At 39.4% G+C, this 23,779-nt stretch overlaps 1 protein-coding gene across 2 annotated transcripts in view; it reads right to left on the bottom strand.

Moving 5' to 3' along the window:
- Window positions 1–23,779, bottom strand: part of LOC124555714 (vinculin) — a 298,529-nt gene that overhangs the window by 143,761 nt on the left and 130,989 nt on the right. For both annotated transcript variants that reach the window (XM_047129722.1, XM_047129721.1), the window contains exons 9-11: window positions 22,961–23,097; window positions 22,436–22,566; window positions 6,509–6,660 (exon numbers count right to left, since the gene is read on the bottom strand). In XM_047129722.1, the coding sequence (XP_046985678.1) occupies window positions 6,509–6,660; window positions 22,436–22,566; window positions 22,961–23,097 (420 nt within the window). The remainder of the gene's footprint in view (window positions 1–6,508; window positions 6,661–22,435; window positions 22,567–22,960; window positions 23,098–23,779) is intronic.

The raw sequence follows: 23,779 nt of genomic DNA on the forward strand, positions 1-23,779 counted from the left end.
CTGATCTCTTCCAGTATTTGACGCAATGGTAATTCAAAACACCCTCATCTCATCAACACCAAAAATTGCTTCATTAAAGTCAACTTAAGCTAGCAGACAAACATATGCATTTCTCTGTTCTAATATGCTACGTCCTGTGGTCGAATCCCATGTTGCATAACCAGCCTATCTTTAACACAGACCATTCAACCGCCCACAATGTGTGTGGCATCAGCCCATTGTGCACACTGATACATCATTGCATTCATGCATTTTTTTGCTTTTGTAACCCCCAAATCCTCCAAAAATAAAAGAAAAATGTACCTATTCAAAAAAACAAAAAAAAAAAAACAGCAGATAAAAATTCACTTGACGCGTTCCTGAGAGACAATCTCCACTCCTTCCAAATTAAAAATATAACTATAGACCAGATGTGTCTTGAATTCAAAGAAATAATATCGGCACCAATTGACAGACTTATACCAAATAAATTAACAAATGACGGAGCTGATCCTCCTTGGCACACAAAACGGGTCAGAACACTGTTGCAGAAACAACGAAACAAACACGCCAAATTTAGCAGACGCAAAATCCCCAAGATGGGTGATCTTGTACAGAAACTCGAAATTTAGTGCAGACTTCAATGCAAGATACTTATAACAGTTTCCACAATGAAACTTTATCTCGAATCCTGGCAGAAAATCCAAAGAGATTCTGGTCGTATGTGAAGTATGTTAGCTGCAAGAAACAATCAATGCTTTCTCTGTTCGATAGCAATGGAGATACTATCGAACACAGTGCTCCCAAAGCAGAGTTACTAAACACAGCCTTTCAAAATGCCTTCACAAAAATGATGAAGTTAATATTCCAGAATTCAAATCAAGAACAGTTGCCAACATGAGTAACGTAGAAGTAAATATCCTCGGATTAGTGAAGCAACTTAAATCACTTAACAAAAGCAAGCCTTCTAGTCCAGACTGTATACCAATTATGTTCCTTTCAGAATATGCTGATGCGTTAGCTCCATACTTAACAATCATATACAACCGTTCGCTCGATGAAAGATCCGTACCCAAAGACTGGAAAGTTGCATAGGTCACACCAACATTCAAGAAAGGTAGTAGGAGTAATCCACTTAATTACAGGCCCATATCGTTAACATCGATATGCAGCAGGCTTTTGGAACATATATTATGTTCTTGAGCAGTTAAACAGAGAACCGACTCGTGGCGATAATATATTAGACCTCCTGGTGACAAACAGACCCGAACTATTTGAAACAGTTAACGCAGAACAGGGAATCAGCGATCATAGAGCGGTTACTGCATCGATGATTTCAGCCGTAAATAGGGATATTAAGAAAGGTAGGAAGATTTTTCTGTTTAGCAAAAGTGACAAAAAGCAGATTTCAGAGTACCTGATGGCTCAACACAAAAGTTTTGTCTCAAGTACAGATAGTGTTGAGGATCAGTGGACAAAGTTCAAAACCATCGTACAATATGCATTAGATGAGTATGTGCCAAGCAAGATTGTAAGAGATGGAAAAGAGCCACTGTGGTACAACAACAAAGTTAGAAAACTGCTGCGGAAGCAAAGGGAACTTCACAGCAAACACACACATAGCCAAAGCCTTGCAGACAAACAAAAATTACGCGAAGCGAAATGTAGTGTGAGGAGGGCTATGCGAGAGGCGTTCAATGAATTCGAAAGTAAAGTTCTACGTACTGACTTGGCAGAAAATCCTAAGAAATTTTGGTCTTATGTCAAAGCGGCAGGTGGATCAAAACAAAATGTCCAGACACTCTGTGACAAAAATGGTACTGAAACAGAGGATGACAGACTAAAGGCCGAAATACTAAATGTCTTTTTCCAAAGCTGTTTCACCGAGGAAGACTGCACTGTAGTTCCTTCTCTAGATTGTAGCACAGATGACAAAATGGTAGATATCGAAATAGACGACAGAGAGATAGAGAAACAATTAAAATCGCTCAAAAGAGGAAAGGCCGCTGGACCTGATGGGATACCAGTTCGATTTTACACAGAGTACGCGAAGGAACTTGCCCCCCTTCTTGCAGCGGTGTACCGTAGGTCTCTAGAAGAGCGTAGCGTTCCAAAGGATTGGAAAAGGGCACAGGTCATCCCCGTTTTCAAGAAGGGACGTTGAACAGATGTGCAGAACTATAGACCTATATCTCTAACGTCGATCAGTTGTAGAATTTTGGAACACATATTATGTTCGAGTATAATGACTTTTCTGGAGACTAGAAATCTACTCTGTAGGAATCAGCATGGGTTTTGAAAAAGACGGTCGTGTGAAACCCAGCTCGCGCTATTCGTCCACGAGACTCAGAGGGCCATAGACACGGGTTCACAGGTAGATGCCACGTTTCTTGACTTCCGCAAGGCGTTCAATACAGTTCCCCACAGTCATTTAATGAACAAAGTAAGAGCATATGGACTATCAGACCAATTGTGTGATTGGATTCAAGAGTTCCTAGATAACAGTACGCAGCATGTCATTCTCAATGGAGAGAAGTCTTCCAAAGTAAGAGTGATTTCAGGTGTGCCGCAGGGGAGTGTCGTAGGACCATTGCTATTCACAATATACATAAATGACCTTGTGGATGACATCGGAAGTTCACTGAGGCTTTTTGCGGATGATGCTGTGGTATATCGAGAGGTTGTAACAATGGAAAATTGTACTGAAATGCAGGAGGATCAGCAGCGAATTGACGCGTGGTGCAGGGAATGGCAATTGAATCTCAATGTAGACAAGTGTAATGTGCTGCAAATACGTAGAAAGATAGATCCCTTATCATTTAGCTACAAAATAGCAGGTCAGCAACTGGAAGCAGTTAATTCCATAAATTATCTGGGAGTGCGCATTAGGAGTGATTTAAAATGGAATGATCATATAAAGATAATCGTCGGTAAAGCAGATGCCAGACTGAGATTCATTGGAAGAATCCTAAGGAAATGCAATCCGAAAACAAAGGAAGTAGGTTACAGTATGCTTGTTCGCCCACTGCTTGAATACTGCTCAGCAGTGTGGGATCTGTACCAGATAGGGTTGATAGAAGAGATAGAGAAGATCCAACGGAGAGCAGCGCGCTTCATTACAGGATCATTTAGCAATCACGAAAGCGTTACGGAGATGATAGATAAACTCCAGTGGAAGACTCTGCAGGAGAGATGCTCAGTAGCTCGGTACGGGCTTTTGTTGAAGTTTCGAGAACATACCTTCACCGAAGAGTCAAGCAGTATATTGCTCCCTCCTACGTATATCTCGCGAAAAGACCATGAGGATAAAATCAGAGAGATTAGAGCCCACACAGAAGCATACCGACAATCCTTCTTTCCACGAACAATACGAGACTGGAATAGAAGGGAGAACCGATAGAGGTACTCAAAGTACCCTCCGCCACACACCATCAGGTGGCTTGCGGAGTATGGATGTGGATGTAGATGTAGAATTACCACGAGGAAAACGGTCTATTGACACACAGTAAACTCGGGTTTAGAAAACATCGTTCTTGTGAAATACAACTAGCTCTTTATTCACATGAAGTGTTGAGTGCTATTGACAAGGGATTTTAGTTTGAGTCCGTGTTTCTGGGTTTCCAGGAGGCTTTTGAGACTGTACCACACAAACAGCTTGTAGTGAAATTGCGTGCTTATGGAATATCATCTCAGTTATGTCACTGGATTTGTGATTTCCCATAAGAGAGATCACAGTTCGTAGTAACTGATGGAAAGTCATCGAGTAAAACAGAAGGGATTTCTGGCGTTCCCCAGGGTAGTGGTATAGGCCCTTTGCTGTTCCTCATCTACATAAGAGACAATCTGAGGAGCCATCTTAGGTTGTTTGCAGATGATGGTGTCATTTATCGACTAATAAAGGCATCATAAGATCACAACAATTTAGAAAAGATATCTGAATGGTGTGAAAATTGGCAGTTGACCCTAAATAACAAAAAGTGTGAGATCATCCACATGAGTGCTAAAATGAATTTGTTAAACATCGGTTACACAATGAATCAGTCAAATCTAAAGGCCATAAATTCAACTAAATACCTAGGAATTACAATTACGGACAACTTAATTTGGAAAGAGTGCATTGAAAATGTTATGGGGAAGGCTAACCAAAGACTGCGTTTTATTGGTATGACACTCAGAAAATGTAACAGATCTACTAAGGAGACTGCCTACACTACACTTGTCCATACTCTTTTAGAATACTGCTGCGAGGTGTGGGATCCTCACCCCAGAAAAAGTTCAAAGAAGGGCTGCACGTTTTGTATTATAGCAGAAGTACCCGGATCATGCTATATTAATTGGAGGCAACTTCAACCTACCTAGTATAGACTGGGATGTCTATGGATTCATTACAGGTGGTACAGACAAGCCGTTGTGTGAATTACTTTTGAACACATTATCCAAACACTGTCTTGAGCAGCTAAATCGACAGCCAACATGTAATGGAAATATTTTAGATCTGGCAGCCACGAACAGACCAGACCTCATTGACGGTGTAAGTGTTGAGACAATGATTAGTGATCATGATGTTGTCATTATGACTATGGTTACAAAAGTTAAAAAGTTGGTCAAGAAGGCTAGGAGAGTATTCTTACTAGAAAGAGCAGATAAGCAGTTGTTAGCATCCCACTTAGTAAATGAATCGACTTCATTTACTTCTGGTACGATGGACGTGGAAGAATTATGGGCAAATTTTAAACACATTGTAAATCACGCATTGGACAAGTATGTGCCGAAAAAGTGGGTTACAGATGGAAAAGACCCACTGTGGTTTAACAGCGCAATTCGGAGAATTCTCAGGAAGCAAAGACAGTTGCACTCGCAGTACAAGAAAGGTCGGGAGAATGAGGACAGGCAAACGTTAGTAGAGATTCATGCTGCTGTAAAAAGAGCGATGCGCAAAGCATTCAACCACTACCACTGTCATACCTTAGCAAAATATCTTGCTGAAAACCCAAGGAAATTCTGGTCTTACGTAAAATTGGTAAGCAGGTCGAAGGCTTCCATCCAGTCACTCACTGATCAGTCTGGCCTGGCAATGCAAGACAGCAAAACGAAAGCTGAAATTTTAAATTTAGCATTTGAGAAAACTTTCACGCAGGAGGATCGTACAAACATACTGGCGTTTGAGTCTCATACAGATCCCCGTATGGAGCACATAGTGATAGACATCCCTGTGGTTGTGAAGCAGCTGAATGGGTTGAAAATAAATAAATCACCAGGTCCTGACGGGATTCCAATTCAGTTTTACAGAGAGTACTCTACTGCATTGGCTCTTTACTTAGCTTGCATTTACTGCGAATCTCTTGCCCAACGTAAAGTCCCGAGCGACTGGAAAAAAGCACAGGTGATGCCTGTATATAAGAAGGGTAGAAGGACGGATCCTCAAAATTACAGACCAATATCCTTAACATCGGTTTGTTGCAGGATTCTCGAACATATTCTCAGTTCGAATATACTGAATTTCCTTGAGACAGAGAAGTTGCTGTCCATGCATTAGCACGGCTTTAGAAAGCATCACTCCTGCAAAACGCATCTCGCCCATTTTTCACATATCATCTTGTGAACCATGGACGAAGGGTATCAGACGGATGCCATATTCCTTGACTTCCGGAAAGCGTTTGACTTGGTGCCCCACTGCAGACTCCTAACTAAGGTACGAGCATATGGGATTGGTACCCAAATATGTGAGTGGCTCGAAGACTTCTTAAGTAATAGAACCCAGTACGTTGTCCTCAATGGTGAGTGTTCATCGGAGGTGAGAATATCATCTGGAGTGCCCCAGGGAAATGTGGTAGGTCCGCTGTTGTTTTCTATCTACGTAAATGGTCTTTTGGATAGGGTGGATAGCAATGTGTGGCTGTTTGCTGATGATGCTGTGGTGTACGGGAAGGTGTCGTCGTTGAGTGACTGTAGGAGGATACAAGATGACTCGGACAGGATTTGTGATTGGTGTGAAGAATGGCAGCTAACTCTAAATATAGATAAATATAAATTAATGCAGATGAATAGGAAAAAGAATCCTGTAATGTTTGAATACTCCGTTAGTAGTGTAGCACTTGACACAGTCACATCAATTAAATATTTGGGCGTAACATTGCAGAGCGATATGAAGTGGGACAAGCATGTAATGGCAGTTGTGGGGAAGGCAGATAGTCGTCTTCGGTTTATTGGTAGAATTTTGAGAAGATGTGGTTCATCTATAAAGGAGACCGCTTATAAAACACTAATACGACATATTCTTGAGTACTGCTCGAGCGTTTGGGATCCCTATCAGGTTGGATTGAGGGAGGACATAGAAGCAATTCAGTTGGAACAAAATACTAAGCAGTAAAGACTCCATTTTAATATACTGTGAATATAATTTGGTTTGCATTTTTCTGCATGGCTTCAGTGAGTTCCAGTAAGGGTCAACCGCTCCTGTCTACATATAAAATGAAAATGCTCTCTATATCAATCTGAAAAATAATTATTCAGATTTACCAAATCATACCTGTGAAGCCGAACTAAGCAGTGCCTCAGCTAACTTCTTATTGCCACCACTGCCACCAGCTGCAACCATTCGAGCAGTTTTTGATGCACGGCTTGAAAAATTCTGCAGTTGTTTAGCCTTCTCTGCGAAGTTGTATTCAGCACCCGGAGTATCTGTAATACCATTTGCGTTACATGATGCATAATTTAGTATGTAGATATACATGAGTTAAAGACTAATGAAACAGCACAGAAACGAAGTGTCCTACTTCCTCAACATGTTTACAACACCTGAATTTGTTATTAGACATATTTCTCACTTTCTGGCAAAATCTTCTACATTTTCAATTCACTGAACACCACTTGCACAGTGCCTGAATTCTGGGTAAGGTGGGGCAGTGCAGTCCTCACAACCACTAGTGCACCACATGGAATACTTCTTCATTATATCAAAACTTCACAATGCCAACTGCTTCTCCAAGTGGTCCAAAAACATGGGGAATATGTCTGGTGAGAATTATATATGAGCAAGCATTCCTTCCTTCCCAGCATGATACCCAATCGAGATGGAAAGGAGAGTGTCTGCAAAGTTCAGCAAGTAAGAGAGGGGGGATGGCAGAATTAAAGCTGTGAGGGTGGCTCATGAGCTCTGCCCAGATAACTCAGAGTGTTTAATAAGTCATGGTTGCAAAATACTGACATGAATTATTTACAGAAGAACGGCCGAGGGAGGGGGATGGGGGGGCTTGTAGAATTTGACCAAGGAGAAGATCAGTTTGGGTTCCAGAGAAATGTAGGCACACATGAGTCCATATTGAATCCATGCCTGGTCTTAGAAGATGGGTTAAAGAAAGGCAATTCTATGTTTACGGCATTTTTAGGCTTGGAGAACATTTCTGATAATGATGACTAAAATTCTGAAGATAGCAAGGAGAAAATACTGGGAGCAGAACATTATCTACAATTGTACAAACACCAAATTGCAGTTACAAAGAGTTGACGGGCACGAAAGGGAAGCAGTGGTTGACCATGGGGTGACGACAGCATTGCAGTCTCTTCCCAGTGTTATTTAATCTGTACTTCGGAGCACGCAATTTACAACATCAAGCAGAAAATTGGAAAGGGAATTATAGTTCAGTGGAAAGTAGCAAAAAGTTTGAAGCTAGCTAATGACATTGTAATTGTGTCACAGATGGAAAAGGACTTTAAAGAGCAGTATCTTGATAGGTGGTTTAAGACGAGTATCAACAAAAGTAACACAGTATAGTCAAATCAAATCAAGTGATGCTGAGAGAATTGGGTTAGTATCTAAGAGACTAAAGTAATTAGATGAGTTTTGCTATTTGTGCAGTAAAAAACTGAGAACAACCAAAGTAGAGTGGATATAAAATGTAGACTAGCAATAGCAAGAAAAGCATTTCTGAAAAGGAGGAATTTGTTAACATCTAACATAAATTAAAACTACATGTTTTCTGAAGGTACCTGTCTAGTGTGTAGCCCTGAACAGAAGTTAAATGTGGAGGACAGGCAATTCAGACAAGTAGAGAATTGAAGCTTTTGAAATGTGGTGCTACAAATGAATGCTGAAAATTAGATGGGTACATCAAATAACTGAGAAGTTAAAGAAATGAATTGGGGAGAAAAGAAACCTATGGCACAAACTGACTAAAAGACAAAAAGAAGGGATCTTCCGATAGGATAGGACACATCCTGAGGCATCAAGCAATACTCAATTTGGTATCTGTTGGGGATGGGGTTGTAGAGAAAGACCAAAGCTTTACCACAGTAATCAGGTTCAAATGAATACATGTTCTAATAGTTATGCAGAGATGAAGAGGTTTGTTTGATATAGACTAGTATGGAGAGCTATATCACCCAGGAGGAGGAGGAGGAGGAGGAGAATGACATTCTCAGTGGTGGTACAAAAAAAGAACAAGAGATAAGACCACATGTCTACCACAAAGATATCAGCAAACAATGGGAAGTCCAGGGTAGAATAACAAGTGTTATGAAAAGGACAGATCAATATTCACCATAGTGAGGAGATGATGTCGCACACAGGCACAATGAAAAGACATACACTTAAGCTTTTATCCAAAAGGCCTTCTTCTGAACTAGAAAATACACACACATTCACACAAGGAGAATGCACACATACAAGACTGATGTTTCTGGCTGCTGCAGCCAGAGACTGGAGTCCGGCCTCAGTGGCCAAAGACAGTGGTCAGGCTTAAATGTATAGCAGTCTTCCCATTGTGCCTGTCTGTGACTTAATGTCTCCTCTATATAGTGATCAGCCCTCTATCCTTTTCATAATATTGACTAAGGATACTAGCAAGTAAGAGGTATGTAATGAAAATAAGACAAGTGAGAAACAAATACAGCCAAAATGACTTCCACTTATCTCACGGAGATTTAAAGTTATGAGATTACAATAACATACATATTACGACAGCATTGTGAGAATCTCTGAATACCTCAAAGATATTATACACACGTCACTTGTCTCCATCCGAAGTTCTGAACATTAATGTATCCAAGCGTCACATATTACGGAGAATTTTCCACCAGGAGTAGAATGGAATAACTGTGCTGCACTAAGGATTGTTAACTGCAGAATTTATGATTAATCTTAGAAAGCCAGAATATACTAAAATTGTATATTTATCATATGTTACTCATGCTCTTTCAACTAGGAGCAGTACAGGAGTGTAGTCATGATTACAATAAAGTGAAGTATTTGTTTTAACAGTGATTTTCTTTTTGCCCAAGGGGCTGCATGCTCTAAAAAAAAAAAAGAAGCAGGATGTAACATGATAATTAGCATCAAACATTAGATAATCTCTTACACACCATGAATTGTAGCCAGTGAACATTATTTTTTTCCTTTTACATCCAGATTTCAGAGAGAGCTAGTGGCACACAGAACAGCCCACTAGCAGCAAAAGTTGTGGCAAGAACAGCGTTTCTGGACTTCAGCAGATGAGATTGTAGCATTAGCCACGTAGTGAATGTTTAACACTGAGCAGTGTGTTGTGATGCAGACTACAGGAGATTCAGGGCAGCAGCATCTTCCAATGCTACATATAGCAGCAGTGGACATAAAGACTTTGAAAGTTGAGTACATTTGCACGTGTGCAGTATTTATTGTAGTGTGCTACAAAGTTTCTGTGTTCACTGCAATAATGGAGAACCATAATAATCTACAAGCAATGATGCAAATGACGTGGGGTCAAACATCATAATATAAGTATTATACAGATTCAAATACAACAAAGGAAATTATAAATGTTCCTGACAACTGCAGAGAAGTGTTAATGGAACTGAACACAGCACACAAGTGCAAGGTGAGTAATTATGAACCTAATCAAAACAGATGGACAAAGAGTTAAAAATAGCATGAGCAAAATGAGAAACAGTATTTAGTATGTGGAGAATAATTTGAAAACAATGCCGGCCAATATAACCCAAGCGAAAATCAGAAATAGAGAAAAAGTGCACAGGGATGTGTTAGATAGAATAAGATATAAGGGAAGAAATTGTTAAGCTGGGTGAAAAATGCACAGCTGAAAATTCTAAATGAAACAAAGACTGAAAACAGAATTAGAAAGGAGTCACACGGCGATATCAGAAACTGTTAATGGGGTAGGAATCACTGTGAATAAATTACAGGTTGTCAATACTGTAATGTAAAAAAAGATTAGAAATGCTGAGTCAAAGATTGCAAAAAGGGAACAGTGAAATGTTGGCAACATTGTAAATATGCTGCCAATAACTTGGTTCAATAATAATGATGGCAAACATCACCCTGTTGATTTTATTGCATATTTTATAGACAGACTTGTGAATGGCATGTGTGACATGCAAAAGATTAAGTATACAAAAGGGGCATGGAAGGAGAAACCCTGTCACAGGCAAATTCATAATAGGGACAATTTTCTTACATACAAAGATTCTGAGAGAGGATTTCTGAATAAATATAGGGAAGACATAAAACAATCTATAATTATAAATGATTTTCTAAATGGGCGAAGATACAGATATGAAAAGAAAATGAGATGTTTTTATGAGGAAAATTGAAAAGTTGGATGATTTGGACAAGCTAATAGTGCTATTAATTGTTACTTCTACTTTGAAGAGAAAATCACCCAGGATTTCTTAGATACTCCAGGAGTTAATGTAGATTTATTCAACTGATTATGTAGGGAAGATGGACAGCACCTCCCCATTTAGAAATAGCAGGCAATATGTCCACATTGACAGAAATCATGATAGACAAAATGGGACAGAAATTTCAACACAGGTTTCATGAATGATCGCATGATAAAAAATTGAGGACCTAATAATAGAAGAGATTACAGCAGTCACATTACGATCACATCAACAGATCAACTGACAGATCAGATTGACCTCAAAATGAAGGAAACTAGTAGGTACCCCCCTAGCTGAGGTCTAAGGTAGGATTTTATCACTGAGCCTGGGAAAAGACCAGGAGAGACATGCTGATTAAAGAACCCATGCACGATTGCACGTTGAAAAGTATTGGCGCCGCGTTTTTTTATTCTGTTCTCAATATTGGTTAAGGTTTTACATGTTGCGTATATTACTCAGCCAACTTTCCCACTTCACTGACCTAAGCTGTAACCCTCTGCTGCTAGACGATTCTGAATTGTAGTGTGTAACATGGTGGTGTGCGCAAGAAATGGAGTGCTGTAATCAAGTTTCTAACCATAGGAAATGTGCGTCCAATTGAAATCCATGGAAGAATGAAAGCTATGTATGGTGATGACTGTATAGATATCGGTAATGTGTGACTTTGGGTTGTTCATGCTTGTAATAAAGCAACCAGTGGGCTAACCTCAACATGCGTGTCAGAGTTCAGAGTGGAAATAGCATATGGCAACTGTTGAAATTCATTGGAACTGAGTTGATGAATTCATCAGCGAAAAACATCCGATACACCCCCCCCCCCTCCCCTCCCAAACACACACACACACCTCTCAGGTAAGTGCGGCATATTACAAAGAGTGTGTACAGGCTGGCATTCAAGAGCTACACTACAGAAAACTGTGTGCACGATGGGTATCTCAAGTGTTCACTCCTGATGTGGAACAGTGGAGACTGGACATCTGTGAACAATTTCTTTCACATTTTCAATGCAACAGTGATGGATTCCTTATCAGCACTGTGACAGGTGATAAAACTGGGTTAATAATTCTGACCCTGAAAACAAGACAGCATCAATGGTGTTCTGCCAAAAAGGATCGCCAACACCAAAAGAGTTCAAGACCATGCAATCAGCAGGCAAAGTCATGTTCACAGTGTTCAAGGATTTACGTGGAGAGGTACATTTGGAATTCATATCTAAAAGCACCACCATAAACTCTGCAAGGTACTATGAGATCCCCAGGAAACTGAAAGCACAAATTTGGAGAGTTTGTACACACACTGACCACCCTCTTCTTCAGCACGACAATGCCAGGTGATACATGAGTGCTGTGACATCTGCAACAGTCAGATACCTTGGGTTCTCTGTCATCGATCATCCTCCATACAGTCCTGACTTTTCCCCAGCCAATTTTCATCTGTTTCCAAAACTTAAAAAACACTTTTGAGGTATTCACTTCGATAGTGATGAGGCAGTGCAAGCAGACGAGAGGTTGTGGCTCTGTCAACAAAGTCAAACAGCTTCCAATGGTAGTATCAACAGAACTGGTCTCTCACTGGGTGATTTGTGTTCGTCGTCAGGGTGACTATGTTTTAAAATAAGTATGCAGACATGAAAAAAGAAGATGTAGAATGTTATTAACATTTGTTTTATTTCAAAAGCTTTAAGAGTTTTCACATAAAAAATTCAGAGGCTTTACTTTTCAGCATACCCTCACAGATAGAGAGGTCAAGATGGTGTATATTTTGTGTGTCAATGTTGATTGTCTTGATGAAGTTGCTGATTGTAAATGTGCTATTTCAAGTGTCATTGAAGCTGATGTACCTTGGGGTGAAGCATCAGTTTCACGTACTTGCTGATGCTATGAATAATGAACCTTGTGCCAAGAAAATTGCTAGTGTTATTGGGCTACTGTTCATTACAGAGAGGTGGAAGTGAATAGTGTAATCTAATGGATGAAAATACTGATCGTGTGAATGATATTATAAGAGATTTTCATGAAGTCACTGTTAGGACTAATGCTCCCGATTATGGTTTTGATGTAAATGGTATTATTACAGGTGCAGGTACCTAGTATATTATTTATGTGATCGGTGAAGCAGCAAGTTCAGGCACTCATTAAATTTGTTATGAAGAGTTGGCAGAAGCAGATTTGCAATGCAAAGGTGGTAACAAGTAAAGATATAGTAAAAGGTGTCAACATGGAGGGATTTCATTTTCCTGTGTACCATGGCCAGGGATAGATGCATATAGTGGAGAATTTGCAAATGTAGTCAGCAGTTTAAAGCAACAGCTACAGAAGTGGCAACAAGAGAGAGGGGATGTGGCTCAATAGTACCTGTGACATGGAAATTTGTTTCTCTCCCATTTGTTTAACCTGATCTTATTCAGTCCAACTGATCACCTTGCTGGACAAGGACTTCGACCTCTCTGATGGTTACAGCCATTCCCCTGTCTGCATCAAGGCCACTAAACATTAACAGCATCTGTATCATGAGAGCTGTCATCCCTTTCACAACAAAAAATCACTCTCATATTGTCTGGACATGCGTGGATGGCACATCTGCAGTAATAAGAATTTCCTTGCCCAATATACTGGAGGTCTCACAAAGGCCTTCACAGATAGGTACTACTAAACAAATCCAGTCTACAGACAGACTCCCCATCCCATATCGTCACACACCACTACGGATGTGTTATGCTCCCAACTCACTGCTTGCTGGCGATGTTGAAATACACCCACTGAGTCTTACTGGCCCATTTAACTTGCACTATTGCTGCTCAGCCTGCTGCTCACTACGACCTATCAGCAGGCTCTTCTTACAAGCTGCTGTCATTGGTGCATGTCCTGAAACTTGAGCCATAATTGGCTGCTTCAAGGTCACTCCAGCAGTGCCATGTGTGACTCTGATAGCTATGTTAACAGCTGCAGGGTAATTACTCCCAGTGAGCAATGACCCTGCAGTGTAAATGTAATACAGCTCCCAATGAGCAAAGGGGGGTGACATGCCAGCAGCAAGCCTGCAGAGCAAATGTACCCCATCACCATGACCACCCCAAGAGCCAACTGCAAAGGAGCACCCAATAACAACCCAGACTGGAACAACCGAAACACATCTTTCACCACAGCTTTTACCGTTTATCACTGTGGCTAGGAATCAGGAACATCCTACTCACAACCCTTCCCACCCCACCCAAATGGTATTCTGCCACCCATTAAATCTACACAATATCCTAATTCATCCTTATGCCACACCCACTCTCAACCTCTTGCTGCATGGGTCATATCCCTGTAGAAGATCCAGGTGCAAGACCTGCATGAAGCACCCATCCAGTGCTTCCTATTCCAGGCCTGTTACACAATATCCTAACTCATCAGAGGCAGGGGCATGCGTGAAAGCAGTCATGCCATAAGCCAGCTCTGGTGAAATTGCCGCACAGCATTTTATGTGGGCATGATCACCAATCATCTGTCCACTAGAATGATGGCCACCACCAAACTGTGGCAAAGAGCAAAGTTGACTATCCAGTGGCAGAACATGCTACTGAGTAAAATGTGCTTGATTTAACCCCTTAAACATTAAACCCCAAGTTACTTTGTTTTTATTATTCTGACACAAACTTAAAGTCCTGAGAACATTCAGCAAACGTAAGGACAGACATTCGGAAAAATAAAATCCAGCTTATATCCATTTCAGTACTGATAGTTAAGTGTTTGGCCACTAAAGAGCATCTGGTATTACATTTGTAGCCTGGCTGTTCATTTTGGTTGAGGTTGTGGCCACTACATATCATCTTCATTGTGTGCCACTTTGGATACTCCAGAACAGAACTGCTTTCAGATTCCCTCCAGTATTGTTGTTTAGGCAATGCTTTCCAAAAAGAATGAATGTAGTGATCCTGAGTTTGCCACTGAATTTAGCAGCTCAGAAAAAGAAAAAGAATGTGATGTTAATTCATTAGAGACTGAAAGTGATGACAGTTAATCAGTTGTGTGACAAGGCCTTTGCAGACAAAGATTTATTCAACATGGAGGCTGCTGATCACAACAGAGGCTTTAAGTAGGGGTGCCTCTTGTGTTTTTAAAGTGAAGGCATTGTAACTGGGTAGTCGATGGATGTCTGTGTTGGAGCGCTAGACAGAAAAACGAAATGGCCAGTAGTCTTAGTATTCTACAGTTTCCCCTTCCAAGAACTAAGCAAGGCCACTATACTATTGTCTTATTGTATGATAACATATCATGCTGAGTCCAGCTCTGGCAAAGTTAAAGAATTCAAGCAGCTGATTTAAGCCTATCCACTGGTTTTAGAGATGGTTGCACAACTCCACAATTTGCCTCAACTCTAAAGCAAGACTTCAACATACTAGTGCATTGTGTTGGTGTATTCTTGATTAGGACGGATAACTGCTGAAGAGAAAACTTGCAACGACTGGATAGTGGTAAATGTAGTGTGTCTCTAAAGGTACATGCTTAGTATTACTTTGGGTCTCTTTGCTTTGGTGTCACGTTCAAGTATAACTGGGGAAGTGCTATGCCCTTAATGTCCAATTTATGAATCCACTGAGTTTTTAAGTAAATGGTAGTTCTTTTCTGACTAACTGATTGACATAAATCCTTTCCTGACGAATGCACTTGATGTCCCTTATACACATGTATAACAGAGAGCACAAATGATGTGCTTGTGTTTGCAATGATCAATAAGCAGATAGGTGCTGCAGAGCTCCGGTCCTCAAGTCAGTGGGGTGATACACAATATTAAGAAATAGTGCATTAAGGAGAGGCTTCATTTGCACTCCATCTGAGCACCAGCAGAAATGTGGAGTAAGTGTCTTCCTCATTCAGCCTATCTCACAGCTATGGCACACACTGGTGAGCCTGATATAGTAGAAATGTATGTTTTTCAATTTAATGTAATGTAGTTGCAGTAGCAGATGCATGCAATACTGTTGTAAATGTTAGTACCAATTGTGTCGAATCAGTATATAATGTCATTGTTGAAAACAGTAATTAGTGAGATGATAGCTGTGCTGAAATGCATACATCACATTCTGCTGACAAGATAAATGTTGTTGATGGTAAGGAAAATGAAAAGTTTGCACAAATGGCTGCAGAAGAATATTGGGAGCTTTAATCAAGATGACTACTCTGAAGTGTTTCTTTAGGTCTCAGGGGATGTTATTAGTTAATCTGTGCCCACATAATTTCTTTAATTTGTGTTATGTGTTTACTGTCATGCTGTGAAGAAAGTATGGATGCTGAAGTGGGGATACCTTTGTAATTTTGGAAGGGAACAGATTTCTATCATTTTAAGAGGGTAATGTTTCAACATTTTATCTTGCATGTGTCAAATGTACTTTTGAAGTGAATTTTACAACACAGATTTTAATTTGTGTATGGTTAATATACACCAGTCTGAAGGAAAGTTGTGCCATTTGTCAGTTTATATATGGGAAACAGTTGAGAGGAGAAAAAGATATATTTGTGTGATATATGAGGAAGTGAGGGAATTTTATTTGTGATGAGATGTCTGTTGTAACGTAACATTTGGGAGTTGTACGGCACTTTTCATTAGAGGTTCAGAACTAAATCCCATACCAAATGCTGGTTTGTGAATTGCATAAGTTTGTCTTGTTTTGATTGTTGACTGTTTTCACAGTAAATTTTTCTTTTTGAATAATATAGCTTGTCTAGAATTTATGGGTCTCTCCAAGTATTTGTATAAACTGGGATAGGTGAATGGGCCACAGACTTATAATGATGCTCTGTTTATGTTTGTTGTACAGTTACATTTTGCTCACCAAGGCAGAAGGATACACTTGAAGTTTCTGTGAAGTTGAGCAGTTAGCATAGGGCTGCACACAGTGAGTGACTAAGATTGATCAAACCTGAAGAATCAGGGAGTGTTGAATAGTATGTATTGTGAATAGCAAAACTGAAAGCAGAGTACACAAAAAGTATAACATGCTACAGTGGTGCAAAGTGTATATATTTGTAGTTCTAAAGGAACAAAAATTTTTATTCACAAAATTTTATTAATTGGTAAAACTGTGTCATAAAATTTATTGTTTCCCCAAATTATCTGAGAGAGAAGCCATTCATTTAAAATTTTTCAAAATCTCAAACTGGGTGCAAGTAAAATATGCATTCATGCACAGGGATTAATTAGCATGTTTTGGAAATTAATTTTAAGTACCTTTCTTGTATTTAACATTTAGTTTAAGATTTTTCTGTACATATATGAAATTAAGAGTTTATTATGTTTGTCTTACTTGATGATGTCATATATTATTTATTTCTCATTTATTCTTCGTCAAATGTCTGAGTGAAGCAAACACAAAGACTCTGTAGAAATTACACAATGGATTTTTGTCCGAATTTTCATAGCCAAGTGAAGACTGGGAAATGGTCAAATGGGGATATCAAACTGATCAGTGTCAGGTGTAGTTTTGCAGCAACAAAAAGGTTTACTTACTCGAAAGAAATCAGGGCAATTAAGAAAAATTTAATTAATTATTTCAGGGAAAATGAAAATATTTCACAAACAGCTGCTGATAGCTATGTAAATGCACTCTCAAAAATATCAAATCACAACATAAATTGAAATTTGTCTGCTTCCCATTTATCTATACGCTCTTAGTAACAACACAATACTGAGTGATACTGAAATACATTCTATTTCATGCTTTCTGAACAAAGCTTCAAGAAAAGGTCAAATGTTTTGTGAAATGATTTGTCTAAAGTAAGAAATAATACAGATTAATGAACATTTGACACATCTTTGAATGATGCTCAAAAATCGTGTACAGCAAATGAACTGCCGATTGATAATTTAAAGTTCAATGTTCAACTTACAATTTTAGAATTTTAAAGAGTACTTGAGGATTCTTGTCTGGTAGAATTTAACTCAGAGATCTCCTTACACCACTAGCATATGAACATCTCAGCTGATGTATGATCTTGTGCATCATCCAAACGCATGTCAAATGCTTCTCTAATCTGTAACTTTCTTACTTTTAGACAAATCATTTCAGAAAAATTTGGCCATTGTTTTTCAATATTTTTTAATTATACTGGAATTTTCACCGAGAACACACATTTTCATTCTCAAGTGGTTGTTTGAAGTTAGTGTTGCTTTTGCATTGTAAGTAAATTTCCGAGCTGTTCTTTAAATTCTGACTGAATACTAAGATACTTTTAGTTCTCATTTGTGATTTGGGCAATATCTCTGCAGAGAGAGAGTAATTATGACACTATTGTAATGTATTTAACTTCTAGCAGACAACACTCCCTGATGTTCTGAATATGGCTATTTTTCTGAAAACTGACATTTTGAGAGCATGGATATGTACAAAATACAGGTTGATTATTGCAAAGAAGGAAACAGCAACCAGCTACTGTTATTAATGCTATTTATTCACACAAAATGGCACTATTTCTGTAAATAAATAGCATTAACAACAGTATTAACAAATGCTGTTTTCTTCTTTGCAAAAATCAACTACCTTTGTGATTTGGACACACAACACAACTAAGAATGTTAGTACAACTTTATTACATTGTGGCATGTATGCCAATCTCCATATCATACATTGAACACAATAAGATAAGGCAAATGTATGCAAGCAGTAATAATATGATAACTGAGAGAGGGCATGGCACAGCAGGATTTAAATAGGCACTTTCCCATCACAGGTTCTATCAAAAGTTCACTGTATTGCTCTTCCAAGGCAACTTTTGTGGATAACAACTCACTGCTAATGCACATGGCTTTCGTGTGTGTGTGTGTGTGTGTGTGTGTGTGTGTGTGTGTGTGTGCATTACTTCCTCTTTCCTTCAGGAACAGCTCGGATTAACGAGATGTCCATGGTGTGTTCCTTCACGAGGCTCTGACTGAGATGACTTGCTGATACTGGGGCGTATGGTTGGAGTACTTAGGGTGTGGGCAGCATTGCAGTCTGCCTTCTCATGTCAATTCATACGGCAGGATAGGTGATGCTGGGGCGAGCTCTATGTCTGCATCTGGCCCAGGGCTTCGTGGTGGTGGTGGTGACCGCACAGTTGGCAGCTGAGGTGGAGGAGACGGCTCCAGTGGGGATGGCGGCTGCATTGGAGTGGTGATGTGGGCTTTGAAATTATTAGCACAGGAAACAGGGTGGAAAATTCAAAGCATAAAGAGTCGAGTTGTGTATACAGCACTTCATCAGAGACGAGATTAACTTCATCGGAAATAGTAAACCCGAAAACGTTAAAGGTGTCCAAACCAAACAAATTTTCAGTGTGTGCATTGTTCACCACCAGAAAAGTCAGCAGACAAACCAAAGATTTATATGTGACTGGGGCAGAGAAACTATCTAAGATCAGAATGCTTTGTTTATTGTAGGTGACTAATGTATGTGACACTGGTGCTAAAGGGGGAGAACACAAGTCCATGTAGGTTTGCAAGTTGAATAGTGACAAGGCAGCAAAAGTGTCGATTTGCACATGCAATACCTTCTGATAAACCTTGACATCAATAAAAAGCTTATTGGGTGCAACAGAGAATGCCAATGCACAATTGACATCCATGTCAGTATCTGCAATAGGCAGCTGGAATTTTGCGTTACAAGCAGGAGTCATGTGGCCTGTTTTGTTGCACTGGTGGCTAATAGCCCACCTCTTAGGACAATCCAACCTATCAGGAGTGACAGAACATGATGGACAAGAGGGAAGGATAGAGCGCTTGCATTGTTGTTCATTATCAGGCTTGCTGAGCTGCTGCTGGAACTGTGGCTGCCACAGTAAGTTGGTTCAGCCGCCATGATGTTTTGCTCATGTGCGGACCAGTGCCACCATACCACCCCCTGTGAACTGTCCAACAAATGGTGGGTGAGCAGACGACGGCGACTGAACTTCTGCAGCCTCACATCATGATTCAATTTGAGTACCCGCAGCCCTCGAAACCTCGAACAATTTTGCAATAGCTAGAACGTCGGAGAGGGAGGGGTTTTCACACTGGAGGGCCTGCTCATGAACCTCATGATTGGGGCCCAACCAAACGATTGCATCATGAACCATTTGGTTACCACATGACTCCTTATGTACATCAGTGACAAAGTGGCAACAACGGCAAAAACCATGAAGCTCAGCTGCTCCCAGTCTTATAGGAACGTTCTGGTTTCTTGTGACACTGATAAAACAACTCAAGTGGCAATGATGTGTGCCTGCTTACAATAACAATAGTATTTTGAAACAAGGTTGCACATGTTATCAAATAAGAGGAGAGACAGATCCTGCAGCAGGGTCAGTTGGCAAAAGAGTTAACACATGCAAGGAGATAAGACAAAAAGAAAGCACGGCATAAGGTAACGTCAGTCAATCCAAGTACACGAATATGCTGCCACAAATGTTTTTTGTAGATTTTCCATTCTTTGACAAACTCATTATAAGCCAGAAATGGCAAGGGATAAACAACCAGGGTAGCGACAGGCAAACCGAGGTGTAGGGAGCAATGCAGCAGGTGACGTAGATTGAGACAGATCCCAATTCGCCAAAACAGAGGTGAGCATTTGCAATACCTTGGTTTCATTGTGTTACGCTGTGGCGAATGCTTCCTGCTGTTGACTGAGATGCTGCAAGACACAGTAAGAACCCCTTGCTGATCAACTAGCTGGCATAAAAACTCATCAGTAGCACCATCACACATTGTAGACACAACAGAGGACCAACCAGACTGAAAAGTGCACTGAGAACAATCTCACACTCATCATCACTTGTGTTGTGACTTGGTCACACAACACAACCAAGAAAATTAGCACAACTTTATTAGACTGTGGCATGTATGCCACACACCATAACATATACTGTACATAATAAGATAAGGCAAATGTGTGCAAGCAGTAATAACACGGTAACTGATCGCGAGTGTAGCATGGCAGAGTTTAAATGGGCACTCACCAGTAGTGGGCTCTATCGGAAGTTCACACTATTACTCTTTTGAGGTGCATTCTCATGGATGACAACACACTGCTGATGCACACGACTTTCAAGTACATGTGTATTACTTCAACTTCTATCTCTGAAGATTTAAAAGAACTTAGTTGTGCATGTCAGTTGTCTCCGCCAGGAGTTCGGAGCTCTTAGGGACTGTAAGCATGATTCTATCAATTGTCACATAACGTGGACAATATGCCGCAATGAGTAGCTCAGAATAATGAAATTTTATAACAAGTACTTATTTTAGCATTTGCGATTAATCTCAAAATGTCAGAATGTGGGGAAATCATAGTATATTGTAGTTAGTTAGTAACTACTTTCTGTGACACAAGCAGCATGTTTTTGGAGAAGCCTAGGCACTGGTTGCTCATGGTCTTTACACTGGGAGCAGTCCTAGAGCACAACCATGCTAGCAATGAAGAGAAGTAATTGTTAATAAAGTGAAGTAATTGTTTTAAAAGTGATTTTTTTGCTGAAGAGATTAAAAAAAGCATGAAGTAATGTGATAACTAGCATCACACATTACATCATCTCTAGACAATATGAATTTCAGCCAGTGAACATTTACATTTTGCCTTTTCCATGTATATTTCATAGATAGCAAGTGTTATGTAGCATTATAAAGTCAAGGAGAAATGGGTGGATTTCAAACTAACTAAGGCGTGATATGAGAACGAATAAACTTGCTATTTTGGATAAAATAATTTTGGGTATTGGGCCATGTCATTACATCTACTAAAACAACTAAACTGCGAACTTTTCGACTTGCTGTGGTCCTCTTCATGGCAGTAAATTGTGAACCATCCTGAAGAGGACCGCAGCAAGTCAGTCAGAAATGGTAGCAAATTTAGCTGTTTTAGTAGTTACAATGACATGGCCCAGTACCCAAAATTATCCTATCCAAAATGACTCCATCTATGGACGACTGTGAACTTAAAACTTTCTATTTCTCTAAGTAGTATTAATTTTGCATTATATATTCAAATATTTGTCTGTGAGAAAATCTCCGTGTTTATGTGTTGGGTGGCATTTGATACACTGATAGGTTTGTATATCATTAGCACAATGTAATGAATGGCCATAAAGAAGAAAATGGATTCATGATGGAATTCCAAGGACGTAATGAATTTAAACTATACTGGTGTTTTTTTATGACATACACTGCCCTCAACTAATCATCCTGTTGACAGTAATGACAATTACTATTGTCAATTTGAACATGTGAACACAGCACTGAATCAGCTACAACCGTACAAAGTGTTCAATATTTTCACCTTTACTTTCTTCAATTCCGTAAAAAAGTTTACATAATAGAACATGCAAATGGCAGATATAGTTGATGACAGTGACGTAGATGGTGGTATGTAATTTATGCAGATATAGCCTGACCTGTAGGAAATTCAATTTTGTTTCTTTTGCTGTTCAATTTGATGTTAACTGAAAGTCTTGGCATCCACAAAAAGAAACATTATTAATGACACTAAAGGAAGACCAGTGATATGACTGAAGTCTCATCATTTAGTGCTAGCAAATAATATGTTTGCTACAACATAAACACTATCAGCATTGTACAATTTACATAAAATAAAATAAGCTAGTTTGTAATACTGTACTTGCAAGTGAGTGAGTCTGAATGTAGTAAGGGTATTTTGCAAACATATTAAGTTCTACATTAATTCAATATTAGACATGAAAGAAAAGTAATAATAATACGATGAACTATTCTGTCTGTGAAACTGAAGACTACTCCAAGGAGTATGAACCTGATATGTTTGTTTCTGACAGGCACTAATCTTTTAATAGCCTACCTTCAGGCAAATGGACAGCATCCGTAAATTGTTTGAGAGGAGTGCTAATGTCAACAAAATCTTCTACAACACGACTAACAACTGCATCCTGGATACGGTTCTTCAGTTCATAGAGCTTCTGTGATAGTGCCCTGTACAAACAACAGTTGAAAACAAGTTTTAATTAAAAGTACTACTGGCAGACAATTGTAAGTTATGAATCATATGGCTAAGATTGTCCAGAATGGCTTTTATATCCTCTGGCAGTCATCAACTATTTTCACAGAACACTAGTTTCTTCCAACACCAATATCCAAACTCCATCAAAAACAAATCCTAAAAATATAATACAGCAGTGAAATGTTTCACAACAAACTGCAGTGACAATGTACATCTTTACTTATTAGCAACTTTGTAAAACATCACATTTTAAGAAAGTACACAGTTAGGGCTAAGAAGTTACTTCCAGAAGTTGAATTTATGTAACTGAATAATAACTGTGATGACAATGATGTGCAATAAATTGGATATGCAGAATATAAGTACCTTGCAATATCTTGTGCACGGGCTGAATTACCAAGTCCCTGATGGCACAAATCACTTAACTGATGTGATAACATGTCAACCTCATCACAAAGCTGCAGTATTTCTGCTTTGTGCACTCCTGGCAATCCTTCAGCAACCTGTAAAAGGTCATGCAAGAATCTCTCAATTTTAATTTCAATTGATTTCTTACAATTTAAAGCAAAATCCCTTTCCAGTGAATCTCTGGTGACTGAAATAATTGTTCCTTTAATGGGGGAGGGGGTATCCTTAAATAGGAGTTTACCTTATTTACAACAAAGGGGTGACTAGAATGTAATTTCAGACTTTTTAGATGATAAAAGATTTTGTTAATTACAAGCTACCACATGCTGGAATCTTTGAGTGAGTGTTGCCTAGCTTGAACTCAACAGGTTTCCACTTTCAGGTTACATACAAAATAACCAGTTTGCATTGTGATTTAAAGAAAGCATCCAAAAGCAAGTAGACATTGGTTTTATTCAGATGTGAGAAATGACACAGGATGAACATGATAATGGAAGTTAAAAAAGTCCTTAAGTAAGGTGTTTTGTTCAATAAAAAAAAAAAAAAAATCAACAAAATTAGTTTGCTCCTTTCTTCCAAAATAACACACTGACAAGTGTGGTACTCCAGTTGGTTAATTCTGGAAGAACTGACGAAAAATAGCTACTGGAAATATCTTGTAAGTCAATCACCCTTTTCAGCATCATGATCATCATCCTCACTGTCACACCACCACCACCACCGCTGCCACCACCTCCGCCACCACCGCTGCCACCACCACCGCCACCTTAATTTTAG

This window comes from Schistocerca americana, chromosome X (genome assembly GCF_021461395.2).
Source record: "Schistocerca americana isolate TAMUIC-IGC-003095 chromosome X, iqSchAmer2.1, whole genome shotgun sequence".
Lineage (NCBI taxonomy): Eukaryota > Metazoa > Arthropoda > Insecta > Orthoptera > Acrididae > Schistocerca > Schistocerca americana.